The sequence below is a fragment of the Stomoxys calcitrans genome, chromosome 2 (assembly GCF_963082655.1).
Source record: "Stomoxys calcitrans chromosome 2, idStoCalc2.1, whole genome shotgun sequence".
Taxonomy (NCBI): domain Eukaryota; kingdom Metazoa; phylum Arthropoda; class Insecta; order Diptera; family Muscidae; genus Stomoxys; species Stomoxys calcitrans.
Genome location: NC_081553.1, coordinates 2612157 through 2631580, shown reverse-complemented (window position 1 = coordinate 2631580; position 19424 = coordinate 2612157). Strand labels below are relative to the sequence as shown.

At 33.5% G+C, this 19424-nt stretch overlaps 1 protein-coding gene across 9 annotated transcripts in view; it reads left to right on the top strand.

Annotated features, from left to right (window-relative positions):
- LOC106084357 (actin-binding LIM protein 3) overlaps positions 1-19424 on the top strand; it is a 57824-nt gene that overhangs the window by 13562 nt on the left and 24838 nt on the right. For all 9 annotated transcript variants that reach the window (XR_009396924.1, XM_013247976.2, XM_013247977.2 and 6 more), the window contains exon 2: positions 18321-18631. Coding sequence is in view for 8 of the 9 variants with exons in the window: in XM_013247976.2 (XP_013103430.2) it covers positions 18321-18631 (311 nt within the window). In the remaining variant the exon portion in view is untranslated. The remainder of the gene's footprint in view (positions 1-18320; positions 18632-19424) is intronic.

The window sequence follows — 19424 nt, the reverse complement described above, 5'->3', positions numbered from 1 at the left end:
ATGCCAGATTAGATGTATAACCATAGTCAAAAATGGTGCAACTGATATGAACCATCAATTAGTTGCATTTGTTTTGGACACGTAAAAATGCACCATTTTTGAACAAAATCCTATATAAAAATGGGGATCTTAAACCCCGTTTTTATATTTGATTTTTAAAGCTTATAGTACGTTAACTTAAGTGATTGTAAACCTTTGTACGTACATAATGCACAAGTCGAATTTTAGAAATATTTTCATCGATATGAAAAACCGTTGCTTTTGGTTTGCACGACACTGTACACATGTAAGTGATTTAAAGTAGGAGGATATCAACACGAAACTCTTTCTACCTTTTATTTTTAATACTTCAGTGTGTAGAGTCGAAAATGAAAAACGTTTATATTTTCTCTTTATGATATTTCTATATATTTCAGTAAACTTTGGTCCTTCTGAGGAACTAAAATTGTTGTAGCTCTGCGATGCCTAGTAGGTATAGCAAAATAAACGAGACTAGCACTCAGTCTGTTTTTAAAAAAATAGATTTAAAATTCTTCGCAATGGTGCTAGTAAAATGTGTTACATATTATAAATTGTTTACATTTTCATTTCGTCGCCATCTGGGCGCATAGTTTTACTAATTTAATATTTTTTTCGAATCAGTTGTAAATGTATGAGATCATACGCAATGTGAACTTTTTGCTCTAGAAAGTGAGTGTTTTTAGGTAAAAATGGTTTCAAGTTACTTGCAATTGTAACACAATATTGTGAAGAAATTATCACTTGATTTGCTTGACTGAGCGATGTGGATTTCGAATAATGAAAAGTAAAATGGCAATGCTCTGATCCATACCTTCACTTAGGTAGATGAAAAGTGGCATCTTTTACTGGGTTATCATGGCATTTGTGAGATAAATTATAACCTTGTCATTCACAATCTATTGCTTACTGCCAAGATGTCAATATGTACGTGAGAAATCTAACACTAACATAGCAGCGAATATAGGAAAGGACGAACTATTTCTCAAGTATGTACGTACATATGTACATACGAGTGTGAGAAGGTGTTCTATCAAGTGTGCAAACTTCAAACGAGTTTCTCCAAATGGAGACAGTGGCAAACATGTATATCGAGCCCTTTTGGCGAAAAAAATGTGAGCAACAGTTTTTCGTATTTTGATAGATATATACAAGAAATTTGCTCTCTCAAGAAGTCAAATTGGGAAATAGGTTTATATGGCAGCTATATATCGTTATACACCGATTTGAACCACACTTATTATACCAACAACTGTGCCAATGTTGTACAAATTTTCAGCCAAGTTGGATAAAAATTGTGCTCTCTAAAACTCAAATCGAAAGACCGGTTTATATGGCTGCTATATTTAAAAATGGACCGATTTGCCTCATTCACAATCCAAACCGACCTACACTAATAAGAAGTATTTGTGCAAATTTCAAGCGTCTAGCTTTACTCCTTCGAAACTTAGCGTGCTTTCGAAAGACATACGCACGGACGGACATGACTAGATCGACTTAAAATGTCAGGACGATCAAGAATATATATGATTTATTATGGGGTTTTAGACAAATACTTCGAGGCGTTACAAAGGGAATGACGAAATTAGTATAGTAGTATTTAAAAATACTACTATACTACAATGTACAAAACTAGTCATTACACACATCTTTCTATTTTTATAACTTATAAATTTTGAATGTTATTGCATCTGTTTCAAACTTTTCTTTCACAAACTTTTCTTTCACAATTTTCTCAATAAAATATGTTTTTCCGGTGTACACATGATTATGACATCATCCAAATAATATATGGTTTTATTCACGTAAATTGAAAACAAACGAAAACCAGTAAAGAAAGGCAAAAGTTCGGCGGAGCCGACTATATAATACCCAACGCCACCAAGTCTACGTACTATTTTCAATACATAGAACCTACGTCGAAAATTATTCCGGCTTTTATTTTGCATAACTATGTATTGAAAAATAGAATTGAACCTTGCAAGATTTTCTTACCACAGGATATAAATTGTGGCTACTACAGCCTTAAAGGCCATATGGGATAAAAGATATGTATGGGAGTATTGAAAAATAGAATTGAACCTTGCAAGATTTTCTTACCATAGGATATAAATTGTGGCTACTACAGCCTTAAAGGCCATATCGGATAAAAGATATGTATATAAAATCTGGACCGATTTTGATGAAATTTTATACACCTCCTGAAACATCAACACCTAACGCAAAATTTTTTTAAGGTAGGACCAAATTGTGGCTTCTACAGCCTTTAAACGTTATATGGGATGAAAGATATGTATGGAAGCTACATCTAAATCTGAACCATTTTTGACGAAATTTCGCACACATACATGGACGAAAAATAAAACAACGCACGAAGAACTTTGTAAAGGTCGGACCAAAATTGTGGCTTCTACAGCCTCAAAAGGCTACACCGGTTAAAAGATATATATAGGAGTTATATCTTTTTCGAGGCCGATTACTGGCATAGGTGTATGTCTATGGTGGCATGGGCCGAATTAAAGTCTGCACCCTCATTTCAACCTAACCTAATGGAATTCGACATCGTTCATATGGGCACCGTGGGCACCCAATGACGCTGCCGGCATGCAAACCGCACCAAACAGTTATATTTTGTGAATGAAGTATTGATTCGAGAGACCCATGTGTATTTTCACCTGACCAATAAAGCATATTTTGGTTTTGGCGAACCTGTTAAGCCATAATTGAGCTTCGTAAGTGAAAATGATTTACGCTCTTAAATAGCGGTCACCGACTCCGAATATCGGCAGTAAACTTTTATTATTTGCAGACGTTGATGAAAATGTTGAGTTTACTGAATAAATTGACAGTGATAGTTTGATGATCAGTGTAAGAGCGCGTTCACAAATTAAATTCCAAGTTGTCAAATCCCGATTGGAAAACCCTTTACACGATTCGTTAGGAGGAATGTTGGCTGAATTATCGTTGTTCAAGGCCTAAGCCATTCTTGGTCTTATCTGCTCCGTCGAACAGAGTATGTAAGTGAATAGGTGTATGCGGTAATAACATACCTGTTTTCAAGTATGCATTTGTAATTAACCAGATATAACAGTTACAAAATTAAAAGGAAGCTTTACATAGTTCATGTCATTCAATTTGTGTGACAGTGATGGCATGTTTAGCGAATTTTTTTAATAGCCCTCTTGTGTTAACGTGTGTTCATTTTAATAATGTCATCAGTATGGCTACTGCTAGATGATGCCAGTCAGATTGCCTAACGTATTTGACTTCTATATTAAAAAAAAATTATATATTAAAATAAAAACAAATAAAAATGTTGTGGAAATGGAATTGCCTTTAACGTTGTGCTAGGTGGTGGACTGTTGCTGCTGCTCGTGCTTTTGGTTTTTTTTTAACATTCATTCATAGATAACAAAGTCGGCCATAGTCAGCGACGATATCCACCCAATAATGGAGAGTAACACGTTCTTTTTTGTTTCTCTTTTTGTTTTTTTTTTTTTGCCCCACCGACCCAACTTAGGTTTTATGAAAAAAGTCAATCTAGAAGGGGGTACGGGAAGGCCAGTCGATTGACATACGGGTTGAATGGTTGTTTAGTCCAATGTCTCGCCGCAGTCAACCAATTTGCACAATTTTAATTTACGTACATACACACAGCTACATACATTTGTATGTTACTACCAAGTATTTCTCTTGGGAGTCTCCGTTAAGCCATGACGTATGACGAAGCGACTGCTGGTTTGAGTAGAAAAAAGCAACAACAGCAACGAAAACAACATCAACATTTATAACAATTATGCAATCATCATGTCCATGTCGTTCGGTACGAGTCATTCGTTCAGTCTGTCGAAATGAACACAAAAAAAATTCGAAAATTCTATCTAAATAAAAGAGCAAAAAAGAGAGCCTAACCCATGAAGTCTTACCAAACAGAACTGGAGAATTATGATTGCTAGCGGAAAACAAATTGAATTGAGTTCGAATGAATGAATAAATATGCACACACACACACACTTATGCTCTTTCTATAATATCGTCAGAATAATTTACCATAATTTAACTTACTCGAACTTCTATGTATTGTAAAGTTTCTATTATCGAATATTTTGATTACACTGGTCAACAAAATGCAAAACCATTGGCTGTTTCCTTTGAGTTTGGTAATTGGCGCCTTATTTCAATATCCGCTAACAGTATTCTGCTGTGAGTTAGGTTAGGTTGAGATATAGCTTAGGTCCATAATTTACGAGGAGGCCACTGTAGCTCAGAGGTTAGCATGTACGCCTTTGGCGCCGAACTGGTTTCTAATTCCACCGAGAACGTCAGAAAAAAATTGTCAGCGGTGGTTATCCCTTCCTAATGCTGGCAACATTTGTGAGGTACTTAGCCATGTAAAAATTTCTTCCCAAAGAGGTGTCGCACTGCGCCACGCCGTTCGGACCCGGCTATAAAAAGGTGGTCTCTTATCATTGAGCTTAAACTTGAATCGGACAGTTCCTTAATGGAAGGTTCTTAAACAAAATTTGCAAATTTTCCAAGAATTCCGTCATCAGGACAAATCATAGATTCTCCATAATACAGTGCCCTCGTTGTTATATGAACTTATTAAAACAAAGCCAGTACACTTTTGCATGATTGTTCATATTGTAAATGACATCTAATTTCCCTTTAAAAACGTTTTTGCTTTATAAATATGAGTTTTTTTGGTAAACTTGTTATTTTTATTGTTTACTGGATTTAAAAAAAAAAACGTATTAATTATTGAAAAATGTATGTCAGTCCCATTCACTTAGCAGCGCTCCGTTACGAGCTTAGCAGAGATATGCTAAGAATTTAACAGAAAACATCTAAAAATCAAGAAAATTAATGAAAATATTGGGAAAAAAAAACAACAAAGAGAGTTTGTGCCACTAAAAGAACCACAAACATTTCGAATTTTGTTACAAATTAAGAAACATCGTCAAACATGAACAACGGACAGACCCACAACACTAAAAATTTCAACCCGTAGAGTACAAAAACTGGGAGGAATGCGCGGTACCCACTTATAGCGAAGGAAACTCTCGATGCCTTCAATCTACATCAAATGCCGAATATTCAAAAAGTCCATAGTATTTGAGATATTTGGCATTTAAATTTGGAAACTAACAGAATGGCCCACTGTGCAAAAACTAAGAGGGATGCGGGGTAAAGAAACTCTCGACATCAAAATCTAAATCAAATAGTATAATATCCAAAAAGACCGCAGTATTTGCTATATTTCAAAATTAAAAAATTAGAATTAACAGAATTGCGCACTGTGAAAAACCAAAAGGGATGCGGGTTACCCACATATATAGTAAGGGAAGCTCTCGACGCTCTTTTTGTACTCTTTATCTGATTTTTTATTATTGTTCTTGATTTCATTTTTAGATCTTTTCTGGTAAATTTTTAGCATAGCTTTGCTAATCTGATTTTTTTATGACAACAATAGCTTTTCATATTTTAACGCTTTTAAAGCATTGTGTTTATATTTTAGAGTTGTCAATGAGAGAACAAAATTGTCATATTTTGAAGTGTGCACTGTATATGTCGGAAATCACTGGTATATGCACGGTTATGTTCTAGTTGGAAAGGTGATATCATAAAGTCCATAGCAGCTTTAATTGGGCGATTTGCAAATAATTTTTTCCAGGTATTTTATATAGAAATTGGACCACCAAGGTGACACGTAATTAAAAGCTTCCTGATGACGTTGTTCTATTTTGAAGTATTTCTATTACGCAAATTTGACAAAGTACGTCACTGATTTTTTTATATTTTTCATCTATATGTTCACCACAGATACAGGAGAACCTTTTTGGATCAACATCTTCTTTTGCTAACTCATATCAAAAAATAACTATAAAACATTTAGTGGTCAAATCCTTTAAAAATTTTAAATTATGGCCCAATGATTTATCTCATAAACCACTGTTGTGGAAAAGCTGTAACAAAGTCATGCTGACTAGTGGTGTTATGTGTAAGGGCGCAACAAAAGACGATAAAACCTAAATGTATTAAGAGTTCGAAAGGCCGGAAATTTAACATAACCTAATATTCCTACCTTATTAAAAATTCATTTTATACTTTATTTTCCCCATAAACAACAAGTTTTGGCGAATTTATTCCCCTAATTGATTCGTGGTTTATAAAGTTTAAGTTTTATGTTCGTGTAAATATAAAAAAGGGGGATATACAGTCGGTCTACCAAAAATGATCGTCTAAACTAAAATCTGTGAGGAATTGTATACATTTGGTCTGCTTTATTTCTCAATCTAGTGGATTCCCTAGCTTATGGACAAATAAAACACTCTTCCCCCTAAATGCTTTGTATTTTTACGTTGAACAACACTAACATTCATCCGAAATAAACAAATATTACCAGAACATTGCAGGATATTGTCCGGCTATAAACCATTTCGTTCAATGCTTTCTATTCAAGTTATTCTTTGAAAAAGCAAAAATTTTGAAAAGAAAGACGAAATGTGTGATGTTGCTCAAAAGCATTGAACCGGCTATCTGTATCGCGATTTCTTCCATTTTAAAAAATAAAATGTTTTACAAAAATCTTTACACCGCTAATTGGTAACTCAATCAGCAGTGGAATTCTATTAACTGTTCTAACAAAAAATGTTTAGTTAAAAAGTGATAAAAGAAAACGAATTTGGTATTCAGTAGTCACTTTTAACGATAATCGACATCATTAAAATCAGCTGTTTTCGAATAGAAAATCGTCAACTAAACGAGGGGCAGTTAAAGAAATGTACGCGAAAGTTGTAAAAGAATAAATTGGTATTGATAACAATTTTCCTAAATAATTGTGTATATTTTTTTTAAATTTTTGATATTTTTAAAGGAAAAAAGGAAAATTTTAGGCTATGAGAAGAGAGAGTTGGGTATCCAAAGAGAAAAAACATAGAAATTGCTGTTAACTAGGAATTAGAAAATGGAGGCCACCGTAGCGCAGAGGTTAGCATGTCCGCCTATGGCGCTGAAAATAATTATGTGTTTCTCAATGTACGTAAACTTTTTTATATGAATTTGCGAAAAATTTTAGATTTTTCGCTGTATTTGTAACATCTCATGAATTTAACGTCATTGAAACCAGCTACATAGCTGATGATCTATATTCCAGTGAAGTTTAGTTCCAAAAAATTAAATGTCTATATATTAATATTGGGAATATAGCCACTTTAATAGCGAGCCACACGTGTACGTAAAATTTATTGACCCACTGTATGTATTTTATTTCTTAATTCACTTTTCAAGTGAGCAAAGAGCCTCGCTTATTTTTCTTTATATCCATGCGACCATCAAATATTACAATATATTCTATATTCTCTGCACTGGTGTTAATTGGTTTGCCAACGCCATTTGTGCATAGGTACTAATTACCAGTAGTCGGCACTTTTTTTTTTAAACTCAAATTACTAAGATTATGTAAAATTTTATATTAAAAAAGAAATGGTCAATAAACATCAATAATATTCTCGGCTCTCCTTCTAAGCAAACATATTTTTTTATTTAATGCCACCATTAGGGACCATAAAAAAATTGGGTTTTCCAGTAGTCGCCATTTGTGTGCCGGGTAGAAAATAGTTTCTCCGCGCTCTTCAGAAATCGAATTGGCAGATTGGCTTATGAGGAAGATACATCTAAGTATTCTCCGATAAATCCTATTTTCGAAATTAACCTGCATATGGACAAAAAAAAGTATGTACTACGTTGGAGGCTTCCTTCTCGCAGAAGTTAATTTGCCCTTCTATGACTATCAACGCTAGGATTCTAATACTTTTAAAATTAATAAATTGAGCGAAATTGTTCGAAATTTGTAACAATCCCTCTTCATTCGAAGTGGTCTAGAGCGGATCCTATTGTGATAAAGCTGCCATAAACACTTATTTCCCGATTGAAGGTTTTGAATAAATGATAAAATGCAATTTTTTTTACCCGATTTCGATGAGATTTTGATCAATGCGTTGTAGAGAGAGATAGAGAGTACGAATGAGGGTATGATACTCTCTACATTCGAATCGAATATGATCCAGATCAGATCATATTTAGATATACCTTCTATACAGATGGATCTCTTGATTGAAGTTCTTGATCTCATAAACCATGTATTTTGCAGCCGATTTCCTTGAAATTTGTAAAATTGGACAGTATTGACCTTTCTACATTCCTTTAGAATTTGTCCATATCGGATCTCTGTTTATTATAGATGTTATATAGACCGATCTTCGGATAAGAAATATACCAATGGTTCTGGGTAATCAGCCTTTATTCCGCAAGAGCCTATTGTTTTTTTTTTTGTGTTACATTTTGTTTTAAAATACACCATCAATAATGTTCTTTAATAATTATTATTTTCTTTACTAAAATATTATATACCAACTATGGCAACATGTCATGCGAGCATTAAAAAATTTAAAATATTAAGAATTAAATTTTTGTTATTACTTCTAAAACATAAAAATTTCAAATTTTAAAAACCAAACTTGAGTTGAACATTTGTACCCGGAAAGAAGATCAATTAAAAAAGGCTTATCCTATGTAGTTTATACTATACATTAAGGAAAATGCCCTTCAAGCTGGAGTTACGTACCACGCGAAGCACTTATGCGTGCTTAAGCAATCTGAGGCGCCAACATGCGTTTTTGAATTGAGTTACATACCATGCGCCTTTTGTTTCACACAAATTTCTAAAAATCAGATTATTTATGTCATTTTCAAAGTTAATTTTAATGGAAATTGTTAATATTAAAATCATAAAAAGAATTTCTCCAATTTACGGATTGCAAATAATTTTTGAATAGTAAACATATTCAATAATGTTCTGCGTCCTGAAACGCGTTGAAAGTTGGTTAACTTATTTCGCTCAGTGCGTACGCTCAGTGCTGCGTGAGGTATGTAATTCCACTTTTATTGTACTTTTCTCCAAACATACATACATAAATATGCCGAAATATCATTTTATAAATACAATATTGATTTGATTGATAGGCAAGAAGGTAGTATTTCTCCTGCGCTTATTGTAAAATAAAAGGCTCTAAAATGGTGAACGTCATCCCCCGAATTTAAGTGTGTATTAAGCAGCTCTAAGAAAGTTGGTATGTCGTTGAGCTTTATGGCGACAACTTTTTCTGTTTATGGTATTTTTCTCATCTCATTATTTGCTATTTTTCAAATTGCATGTCTTCCCTTGCAGAGGGTTGGAGGAAGCATACATATGTATATTTGAAATGACAGAATACAATAACACGGCCTTTTCTTTCTGGAACTATTATTTAGCTAATCTTTGAGGAAAACATATTCTCATATATTTTGAAAGCATGTACATATGTTAGTACACGTAGTGTTGTGGTGGACCACCATATAGTATGTGTACGTGCGTCGTCTAATCGTTCCTACCAAACATTCATATCTACGTAATGTCAAAGTGTGTGTGAGCTTCTTTAATTGCGACACGGCGTCGACAACAAATGTCGGCTACGCGATGATGATGTCACTTGTTAGAGTAAGCTCTGCCAAGAAAGGGAAGAGCAAAGCAGAAAACGAGAAAACAAAATATAAACACAAAAAAAAACTTCAAAACAAAATCATATGTACGCTCGCTGTTTTTTACTTTTTTGCTTATAGACGCCGTGCTCTAATGTTCTCAGCAGCAGCAGGCTGCTAAAACACCTAATCTACCAGTTTATTGGAGCACCGTTACTATATTTCACACGAAACAGTGTTGCCGTCTTGTTTGGTTTTTTTTAGCCAATTTTAACTGTGTATGTTTGATAAGTGGTGACAAATTGAAAACGACACTTGGGTTGTTTTATTTACCAGTCTAGCGGATTCGCTACCTTATGGATAAATAAAAGCTCTTCTCGCTAAATGCTTTGTACCTCAACGTTGGCAGCACTGACACTCATCTGAAATAATCAAATATCAAATAATAAGTCATTATTTTAAATAAATGTTCCTCGGAGTTTATAAATATGATTTTATTAAAATCCTAAGCAGTTTTGACATTCCAGAACATTTAATTATTGAGTAAATATTTGTTCTTCCTCTTAGTTTTGTCGTTCAAATAGAATGATGACAACACCTTTTAATAAACGGCGATAGTAAGCGGCGTTAAGATTAGCCGCTTAGATAATCGGGGATAGCAATTCCCTCCATACAAACTAAGCGAGAATGGGTTAATAAAACACCTTTACTGTATACGTGAGTTACTCCCCATAAATTTGTATAATCCTCTCTATGAATGAAAGTTAATTTATCCGAAGATTGATGTTTTTTAAAGAAAAAACCAAGCTTCAAAACATATTAGAAAAATTATTAATTAACGACTGAAATTAGGAGAGTAAAAATGCATGTGAATTGAGCTTCAACGCAAGGATAAAGGAAATTTTAATTTTCTACACCATTGTTTTAATAGTACACAATTTAAAAACGTTTTACAATGGTTTGATGGTGCAAACGAAATGAAAGGCTGTGTATTTCACTTTTTCCCACTTTAATTATTGTCTGCATCTTTAAAACATGGGTTTCAATGCGGCAACCCATTTTGACATACATATTGTACATATATTCTTAGGGGAAAAACATAATCGAGGTAAATTGCCCGTAAAGAGTATGAAACAATGTGAAATATCACACACACACGCCCATATATACATGCCCTTGCACGGGAAAGTCAATGGGAATGTAGTAGGGGGTATAACAAGGCCGAGAAAACAGTAGCCACTGGGTTCCAATAACTAAAGGTCAACAATATGAGGTCAATTAGTAAAAATGTTGTTGTTGCCATAGCAACGGCACTTTTGTCGCGGAAGTTGGGTTTTTAGTGTTCTCTGGAGGAAATAATAAAAAACTGTCATCTCTTTATTGCAAGTTGTCTTCATAAAGAGCCGTTCCTTAACGATAACCCGTGTCGACACGACTTCCAAAATTAATTACAATACTTTCTAAGAGATCCTAGCTACATCTGAATCGGTTTTCAACAATATTCATAACGTTCGTCACATATGGAAAATTTCGTGGTGATTGGGTCCCAAATGCAATATCCATCTTGATTACAAAAAACAACAGACGGAAAAACGGCACAGAAAGGATACGAGGACAGACGGACATGACTAACTCGGATCATGTAAAATTTGTGAGTCGAACCGTAGATTTATCGTAGCCCAGTAGTGGCGTCAAAAGGTTCAAGATTAATTGAGCGAAAAGCGGATTAATGTTTTGTATCGAGAAACCTGCGAAACAACAAAAATTTTAACACATAATTGACGGATGAGAGTTGGAAGACTCTCGATGAATTTGCCAATATACGTATGATTAATATATATACATGTTACGTATACATTCCATGTACATAATGGGATTGTGATAAATTTTCTTCTTGCAGTTTGAAAGTTAAACTTTATATCGTCCCCTAACCCCCAAATTTTGAGATTTGAGTTTTTAATAGGAATCGATAACCACCTTCTGTTAAAATTTTGTATCGATAATCCAAGCCGTTATGAATTTATAACAAAAACCAGTAAGGAAGGGCAAAAGTCGGGCGTTTGCCGACTGTATAATACCATACACCTACTCTATAAGTAAAATGTGGGATCTATATCCAATTCTGAACCAATTTTGATGGACCTCGGCGGATGTTTACAAATATTATAACTACGGTTGACAAATTACAATATTAGTGAAAATTGTCCAAAATTTGACGAATATATATATGGGAGCTATATCAAATTCTGAACCGATTTCGAGCAAAATTCTCAGATACTATGACAGCCGTCAAGGAAAGCATTGTAGGCAGATTGGGCAATAAATGCGCTTGCAGTGGCTCGAGAAGTGAAAATCGTAGCTCACATATATATATATATATATATATATATATATATATATATATATATATATATATATATATATATATATATATACATATATATATATATATGTATATATACATATATATATATATATATATATATATATATATATATATATATATATATATATATATATATATGTATATATACATATATATATATATATATATATATATATATATATATATATATATATATATATATATATATATATATATATATATATACATATATATATATATATATATATACATATATATATATATATATATATATACATGTATATATATATATATACATATATATATATATATATATATATATATATATTAATATATATGTATATATTAATATATATATATATATATATATATATATATATATATATATATATATATATATATATATATATATATATATATATATATATGTGTGTGGTATACTTATCAATGGGTCTAAGTAAAACGACTTTGGGAAAACTTTTCGGGTTTGATTTGATATATTTGGGACGAAAGGAGCGGAGCGGACCAGTTTCGGCTACTTCAGTCCGATCCTAATCTCCGATTATAAGTACCATTAAAGTAAATTTAACAATTAAAAAAACCTTTAGTGCGGTAGAGCCGAAATCCGATAAGAAAAGTACTATTTATAACGCAAGAATTTCATTCCAAAAATCGCTGCACATTTATACAGTATATCATTGCGCCCGTTATGGGTCCAAGACCAAATACTGGGCGATCCGTCTATATGGCAGCTATATCCAAATATGATCTGATCTGCGCCATATTCGGTTCAAATGTCACGAGGCTTTACACAATTCACTGTTCCAAAATTCATAGGAATCGGATAATATTTGCGATTTTATTGGGCTTCATACCATAAATCGGGAGATCGGTCTATAGGACAGCTATATCCAAATATGTTCGGATATGAAGGAAATTTGGCACAAATTAAGACTTCTAGCACACTTTCAAACAATAGTATTAATTGCACTTACCTCTCATTCATACCTCATTTATGTGATAGCAAAAGTGATGTAAGTGCAAAAAATACCGTTATTTCTATTTAAATGCATAAAATTTTTTACCATTAAATGCATCGGCCAAAGAAGTGGTACATATGTAAAAATCATATTTCAACCTTAGTTATGCTATGATTTATTAAATGAATACCATCTCTTGTAAAGTTTTGATTTTTGCACTTAAATCTTTTTGGCGGTTAGGAGGACGATATAATTCACCACATCTAGAAACTGGTGGTTTCTGACGACCAATATTATTTTTTGATCCTCAAAACTCAAATACTATTGTAGCTTACAAGAAACCAAGCTACACGCGAAATATTTTCATTCAATATGAACTAGAATCATATATTTTTCATTAAGGTTGAAAAGAGGGTGAGGATTTTAATCCGCCCCATGTCATTATGGACATACACCTAAGCCAGTAATCGGCTTGTTGTGCGCTCAAAATACTAAAAATTGACCTCAAAGAAAAAATCGAAGTTAGTAATTAGATATTATAATATGTTTGGCAGAAAAAATTTCGATTGAAATATTCAAGAAACAACAATAAGGTCACATGTCGATAAACTAGCAAAATATAAGCAGTTAGATAAGATAAAAAAGGTCTGACCAGGCCCTGGCATCCATATTATTATTTAGAATATCGTAAAATAAGCAAAAACATCATCGTCGAATCATAAATCAACATTGCCTAATTTTGGGGTCTTTTAATGATCTGTCTGAGGCTGGAAAACAGCCGTCTCCTATCACTCCGTTATTAGCCCTTGAGATATAGATTTGTGAGAAGTAATAAAAACAAGGAAATGAGTACATTTTTCAAGATCATAATCAGCCAAATGGCTTCTCCATTTCATAATCGGCAAAATCAGAAGGCCAAATATGCCTTTGTTGTAGGAAACGAAAAGTAAACTCCCAAACACTTGTTAAAAATAGAATTATTAATTGTTTTAGGAGGACTTTCCCCTTCTTCACAATACACCGTTTTCCCCTCACATTGATTTTCAAATGAGTGTGAAGAACAAAAACAACAAATTTCATGTTTTGTTTACAACCCACCAACGTTCAAAAATACTTACAGCGGTCAAAAAAAGTATTCATCATTCAATGTTTTTTTTTTTTAATAAGTCTACAAAAGACAATTGGAATAAAAACATATTAAACTAATGATGCAGTAGTGCTTGTGTGATATATATGTACACAATTTCATTGTTTTTAAAGAAAAAAATAGTATTTATTGGAACAAAAAGGGCCATTTTACAGCTGAACACAAAAAATTAAACAAACAAAGTATTCATCATTGCAAAAAAACAAAAAAATAAATAACATAATTTAAAAAAATTAATACTTTGTTATTCGACCACCGCGTCTTATAACTTCTTTTAAACGGTTTGACATCGATTGGACTAATTTAGCGGTTATATTTTGGTCTATATTAGTCCATTCCTCCATTATCACCTGTTGCATTTGACTCTTGCTCGAAAAATTGCGCGTTCTCAATTTGCGTTCGAGATGTTCCCAAAGATGTTCAATTGGGTTCAAGTCGGGACTTTGAGGAGGAGTTTTAATGACTTTGGGGCAGTTATACAGCATCCACATCTTGGTATTTAAAGCAGAATGTTTGGGGTCATTATCTTGATAATATTGAAAGTTATTACCAAGCCCAAGTTTTACAGCACTATCTTTTAAATTCCTCTTTAAAATGTCAATGTAATACTTATGATCCATTACTCCATTAATAATTTCAAGATTTCCCGCTCCTGAAGCCGCCATACACCCCCAAACCATTAAACCACCTCCACCATGTTTTACAGTAGCAACTGTGTTTCGTTCTTCAAGCTCTGTATTTGGTTTTCTTTACACTATGACCTTTCCATCGCACCCAAAAAGATTAAACTTGCTCTCGTCTGCAAAAATGACTGTTTTCCAAAATGATTCGGGCTGTTTTACATACATTTTTGCGAAGTTTAGCCTTTTCACTCGGTTTATTTTATTTATAAAGGGCTTCTTACGTGCAGTTCTTCTTCTGTAACTATGCCTTTTGAGTGTATTTCGAATTGTTTGTGTAGTAACTTCCTTCCCTAAATATTCCATAGTGTTTTTACGAAGAATGGTCGCATTTGTCTTCGGAGTTTTCTGAACTTGCCGCACTAGCCAACGCACATCTCAAACTGAAAGTGCTTTTGGTCGACCAGATCTTGGTTTATTGTCAACAGTTTTCGTTTCTGTCCACTTTCTGATGATGGATGGTATAGTAGATCGTGGTCTATTTAATATTTCACTGATAGTTTTTTGAGTTAAACCATTCCTGTGGTGTTTTATTATCAAAACTTTTACCTCATCAGAAACCTCGTTTTGCTTACGACCCATTTTGACAAAAACTATATTTGCAATGAAATTAAATATTTGCTGTCAAGGGCAAAGCCTCCTTTACTAAATAAAACAGAAAAGGGGGATTCCCAAATAATATTTGAATTTGACTTTGATGATAGCACATCAATGATGAATACTTTTTTTGTTCTGTTTTTGGTGTTATATAAAATTGCATTTTTTGCGCTAATTAAATTTATTTTTTGAATTTATTTTAAAACATATTACGAAAAAAAAACTATTGCATAAAACTGCATTATTTGTTTACTTTAAATTTTCTTCAATTACCCAAAATAAGTGAATTTATTATCAATTTTGCTAATGATGAATACTTTTTTTGACCGCTGTATAAAGGCATGAAAACCAATGCAATAACATAGAAAATAAACCAAACACATTCCCCTTGGGAGAGGCAGAGAGAATGAGAGTAAGAGCGCGTAAACATCCAAAATAGCGTAGACCGAAAGCCATCCATTTACCGGCAAACCAGACAATGCCAGGCCCAAGAGAAGGCTAGACCGAACCTATGTGCCAATTTATTTTGTAGTTCTTAATTATTCTTATAAACAAAATAAATTGATAGGTGTAGTAGGTATATATAATTAAATTAATTTCAATATCTGATGACAGTGCTCATTTTTATATTTGTATATAGTTTTTATTATTTTGTAGTTCTTAATTATTCTTATAAACAAAATAAATTAATTTATATAATTAAATTAATTTCAATAGGTTATGACAGTGCCTATTGTGAGGAGAAGTTCATGCACACAACGATTGCTGCTGTAAACAACCCAGTTGTCCAACTAGTAACCAGTTGGCACCATCATCTAGTTCAGTGGCTAATTTTTAAAGCCAATTTTTCTCTGCAGTTCCATTTCACGCAAAATTCTAAGACATGTATTGTAGTTATTTATGCATTTGGCTCTCAAATACTATTTGCCAATCTAGTAACAGGTACCGTTGACAGGTGTCGTTTTAAAAATATGATGGTGCTTCTTGCGTGCGAGACAGAATTTGCGCCACCAAGAACTCACATGCCACTGAAAAATTCGCAAACCCAGGTTCTTATGTTATTTTTTCTTTAAACTAATTTTAGAAAATTCGGCGCAATTATTTATACATTTCACGTTAAATTTGTTTTTTTTAGTGATTTCTACATTTTTCTTTAAATTTAATTTAATTGAGAAACTTATTGATGTGCAGTAATGCTTATTGAGTTATTTCATCATTAGCAAAGTGATGTCGGTAGGCTAGAGGATGCGTGGAAGACTACCATACATAAAATTATAAGTTCAAATCTCCTCGTCGACCACTGACAAAACTTACGAAATTGTTTAAGTAGAGAGAGTGACAGAGAGCAAGTAGAAAAATAAATAAATGACAAGTGTTACAAGATTAACAGAAGCACTAGTTCCTGAGTCAACTGGTTACTCCAATGACAAACCCATATTAAATTCACCAGTGGCTTGCACTGAAGGTAAACAAAAGTGTACTTAGTCCTGATTGCTTTGAAACTAGTGAATAAACAGGTTTGAAACTAGTGACCTGAACTACAGGGCGGGTATAGTATACCAATACACATACACCTAAACAGAGGCACCGGCATCGTTAAGTAATTAGTTGTTCTCTCCTAATTGAATAAGCAACAATTGTACAGACAACGCTAAATGCATGCATATGTAGAAGATCTGTTGCCGGTTATGTTAGACGGATAATTGTAGTTAGGTCAAGCATATTAGAGCGAGAATAGTTTAATCAGTGGCGGAATTCTTAAGAGGCTTCGATCTTCCAAAATTCAAAAACGCCCAGTGCTACATTTGAAATATCTTAAAATTTGTTCACATAATTTATATGAACATATGTATGTGTATGTGGCACACACATATGCACGTGTGTATGCTATTTCCCAGCAGGCCGCATCTTCAATACGTCTTTAAAGAAGGGTGCATGACCATGTTAAATCGTTGAAGACATATAGCCGACAGGCCTTACAAATGACATATGTATATATTGTAGTTGTCGCCAAAATCACATTGTAAACAAACAATTCAAGTGACAGCTCAGTTACGATGTCATTAAGAGAGCTTCCGTTTGTCCAAAACAAAAAAAAAATATATATAAAGTTGTAAATTTCTCAAAAAGAAAAAAAATATGCTCACTTGTTCGTAGACACGGTTAGTGACAATCAAATTTTATAGCAGACAAGTTGTAAAACACGTCAGCAGACATGCCCTATCGGTGCAAAATTCAAATTGTCTTGAAGAAATCTGTGAAGGCAATGTCATGATAGACGTTTGGACTGCTGGGTTATTATGTTGATGATGATGACTTCAACAAGTACAGCTTTGTGTGTTGTGGCGATGATGAGCTAATCGTAGTTGTTTGCAATGAGCAATTTTGCATGCGTACTTTTCCTTTTTCTTTTCACGCTAATAAAATTCGCGTTCAAGAGATGGTAAAATTAAATATATATGTTTGAAATATATTGTTTTCCTTGATTTAATGCATTATATTGTAGAAGACGCATAGGCATCTAATAATCAGAGAATTTTCGAAACGACGACCGCAGATAAATCATAGTATACCGTGTAAGCACTTTTGCGGCAGGGTCAATGAATGACTTAATGCATATTAAATTAGCCTTCAATCGATTTTAAAGAAGACATTAGAATCGGCTTCAAAAAGCTTTACGCATCTATACAATCCGTTGATGTGACAATATTGCTCCAGACAATAATATTACGAGGCCAGCAAATACGACTAGAGCTGTTAAATACTGTGAATTTGGTTTTACCAATGTTGAAAGTCTGTTATTGGAACGAGCCCATTGACTTATTCGTCCAATATCATCATCAAGATTTGAGATGCATCTCTCCATGCTACCAGAGTACAGAAAATTAATTTTATCCAGAAAGAAGAGATATTTTTTCTAAAGCCTTATTTTACATTTATTAATTTGTATTAAAAGTCAACTTCTTGTCTTATGTTGCGTTTCTTTGTTACAGGTAAACAAAAAATTTATTGCGCCAAATGCGATAAAAAATGCTCGGGAGAAGTGTTACGTGTGGCTGACAAGCATTTCCACAAGGCTTGTTTTCAATGCTGCCAATGCAAAAAGTCGCTGGCTTCCGGAGGATTCTTTACCAAAGATGGCGCTTACTTCTGCATACCCGACTACCAGCGTTTGTATGGCACAAAATGTGCTGCCTGCCAGCAGTACGTCGAAGGAGAGGTTGTCTCAACAATGGGTAAAACCTATCACCAAAAGTGTTTCACTTGTTCCAAATGTCAAAACCCATTTAAATCTGGCAGCAAGGTAAGAAAACAACTACACAAATTTTTAATAACATTAGGGTTTAAGGTAATCAAACTGACTTATTGCCGCCATGTCATTTACGACATTCACTTAGGTCCATGCCACATACATACACCTAAGCCAGCAATCGGATTGTTGTGCGCTCTATATACTTAAAAGATACTTCGAAAAAATCTACGCCCAAAGACGTGCCGCGCAGCGACAACTCTTCATAGAGAAGATGCACTTTCAGCAGTGTAAAACTTTGTGCTCGATTATTCAGAAAACAGGCAATAAAAGAATAATTTTCAACAAGTGAGGACGGGCCTATGTCGGACAAAGTCGACCTTTTGATACCCTACCTCACATGAAGGAAGTCATATTGTCATACCTATTGTGGAAGTCATGGATGAAATCGCTGTGCAAAATTTTTAGATAATCGCTTGATAAATGCGCTTGCAACGCCCCCAAAAGTGAAAATCGCTGGATACATATATGTATTTGGGAGTTATATCGAAATCTGAACCTATTGATATGAAATTCAACAGTGATCCGAATAGTCGCAGTAGAAACTTTCTTGCCAAATTTCGTGAGGATCATATCTCAAATAAACAAATTATTGCAGTATTAGTCAAAATCGGACGAAAATATATATAGGAACTATATCTAAATCTATACCGATTTCTATCTAATTCACCAGTGATCTCAAAAGACATAAGCGAAGTTTTCATACAAAATGGGCGTACGTGAGTTTTAGAAAATCGGATGAAAATATGTATCGGAGCTGTGTCTAAATCTGAACAGATTTCTACCA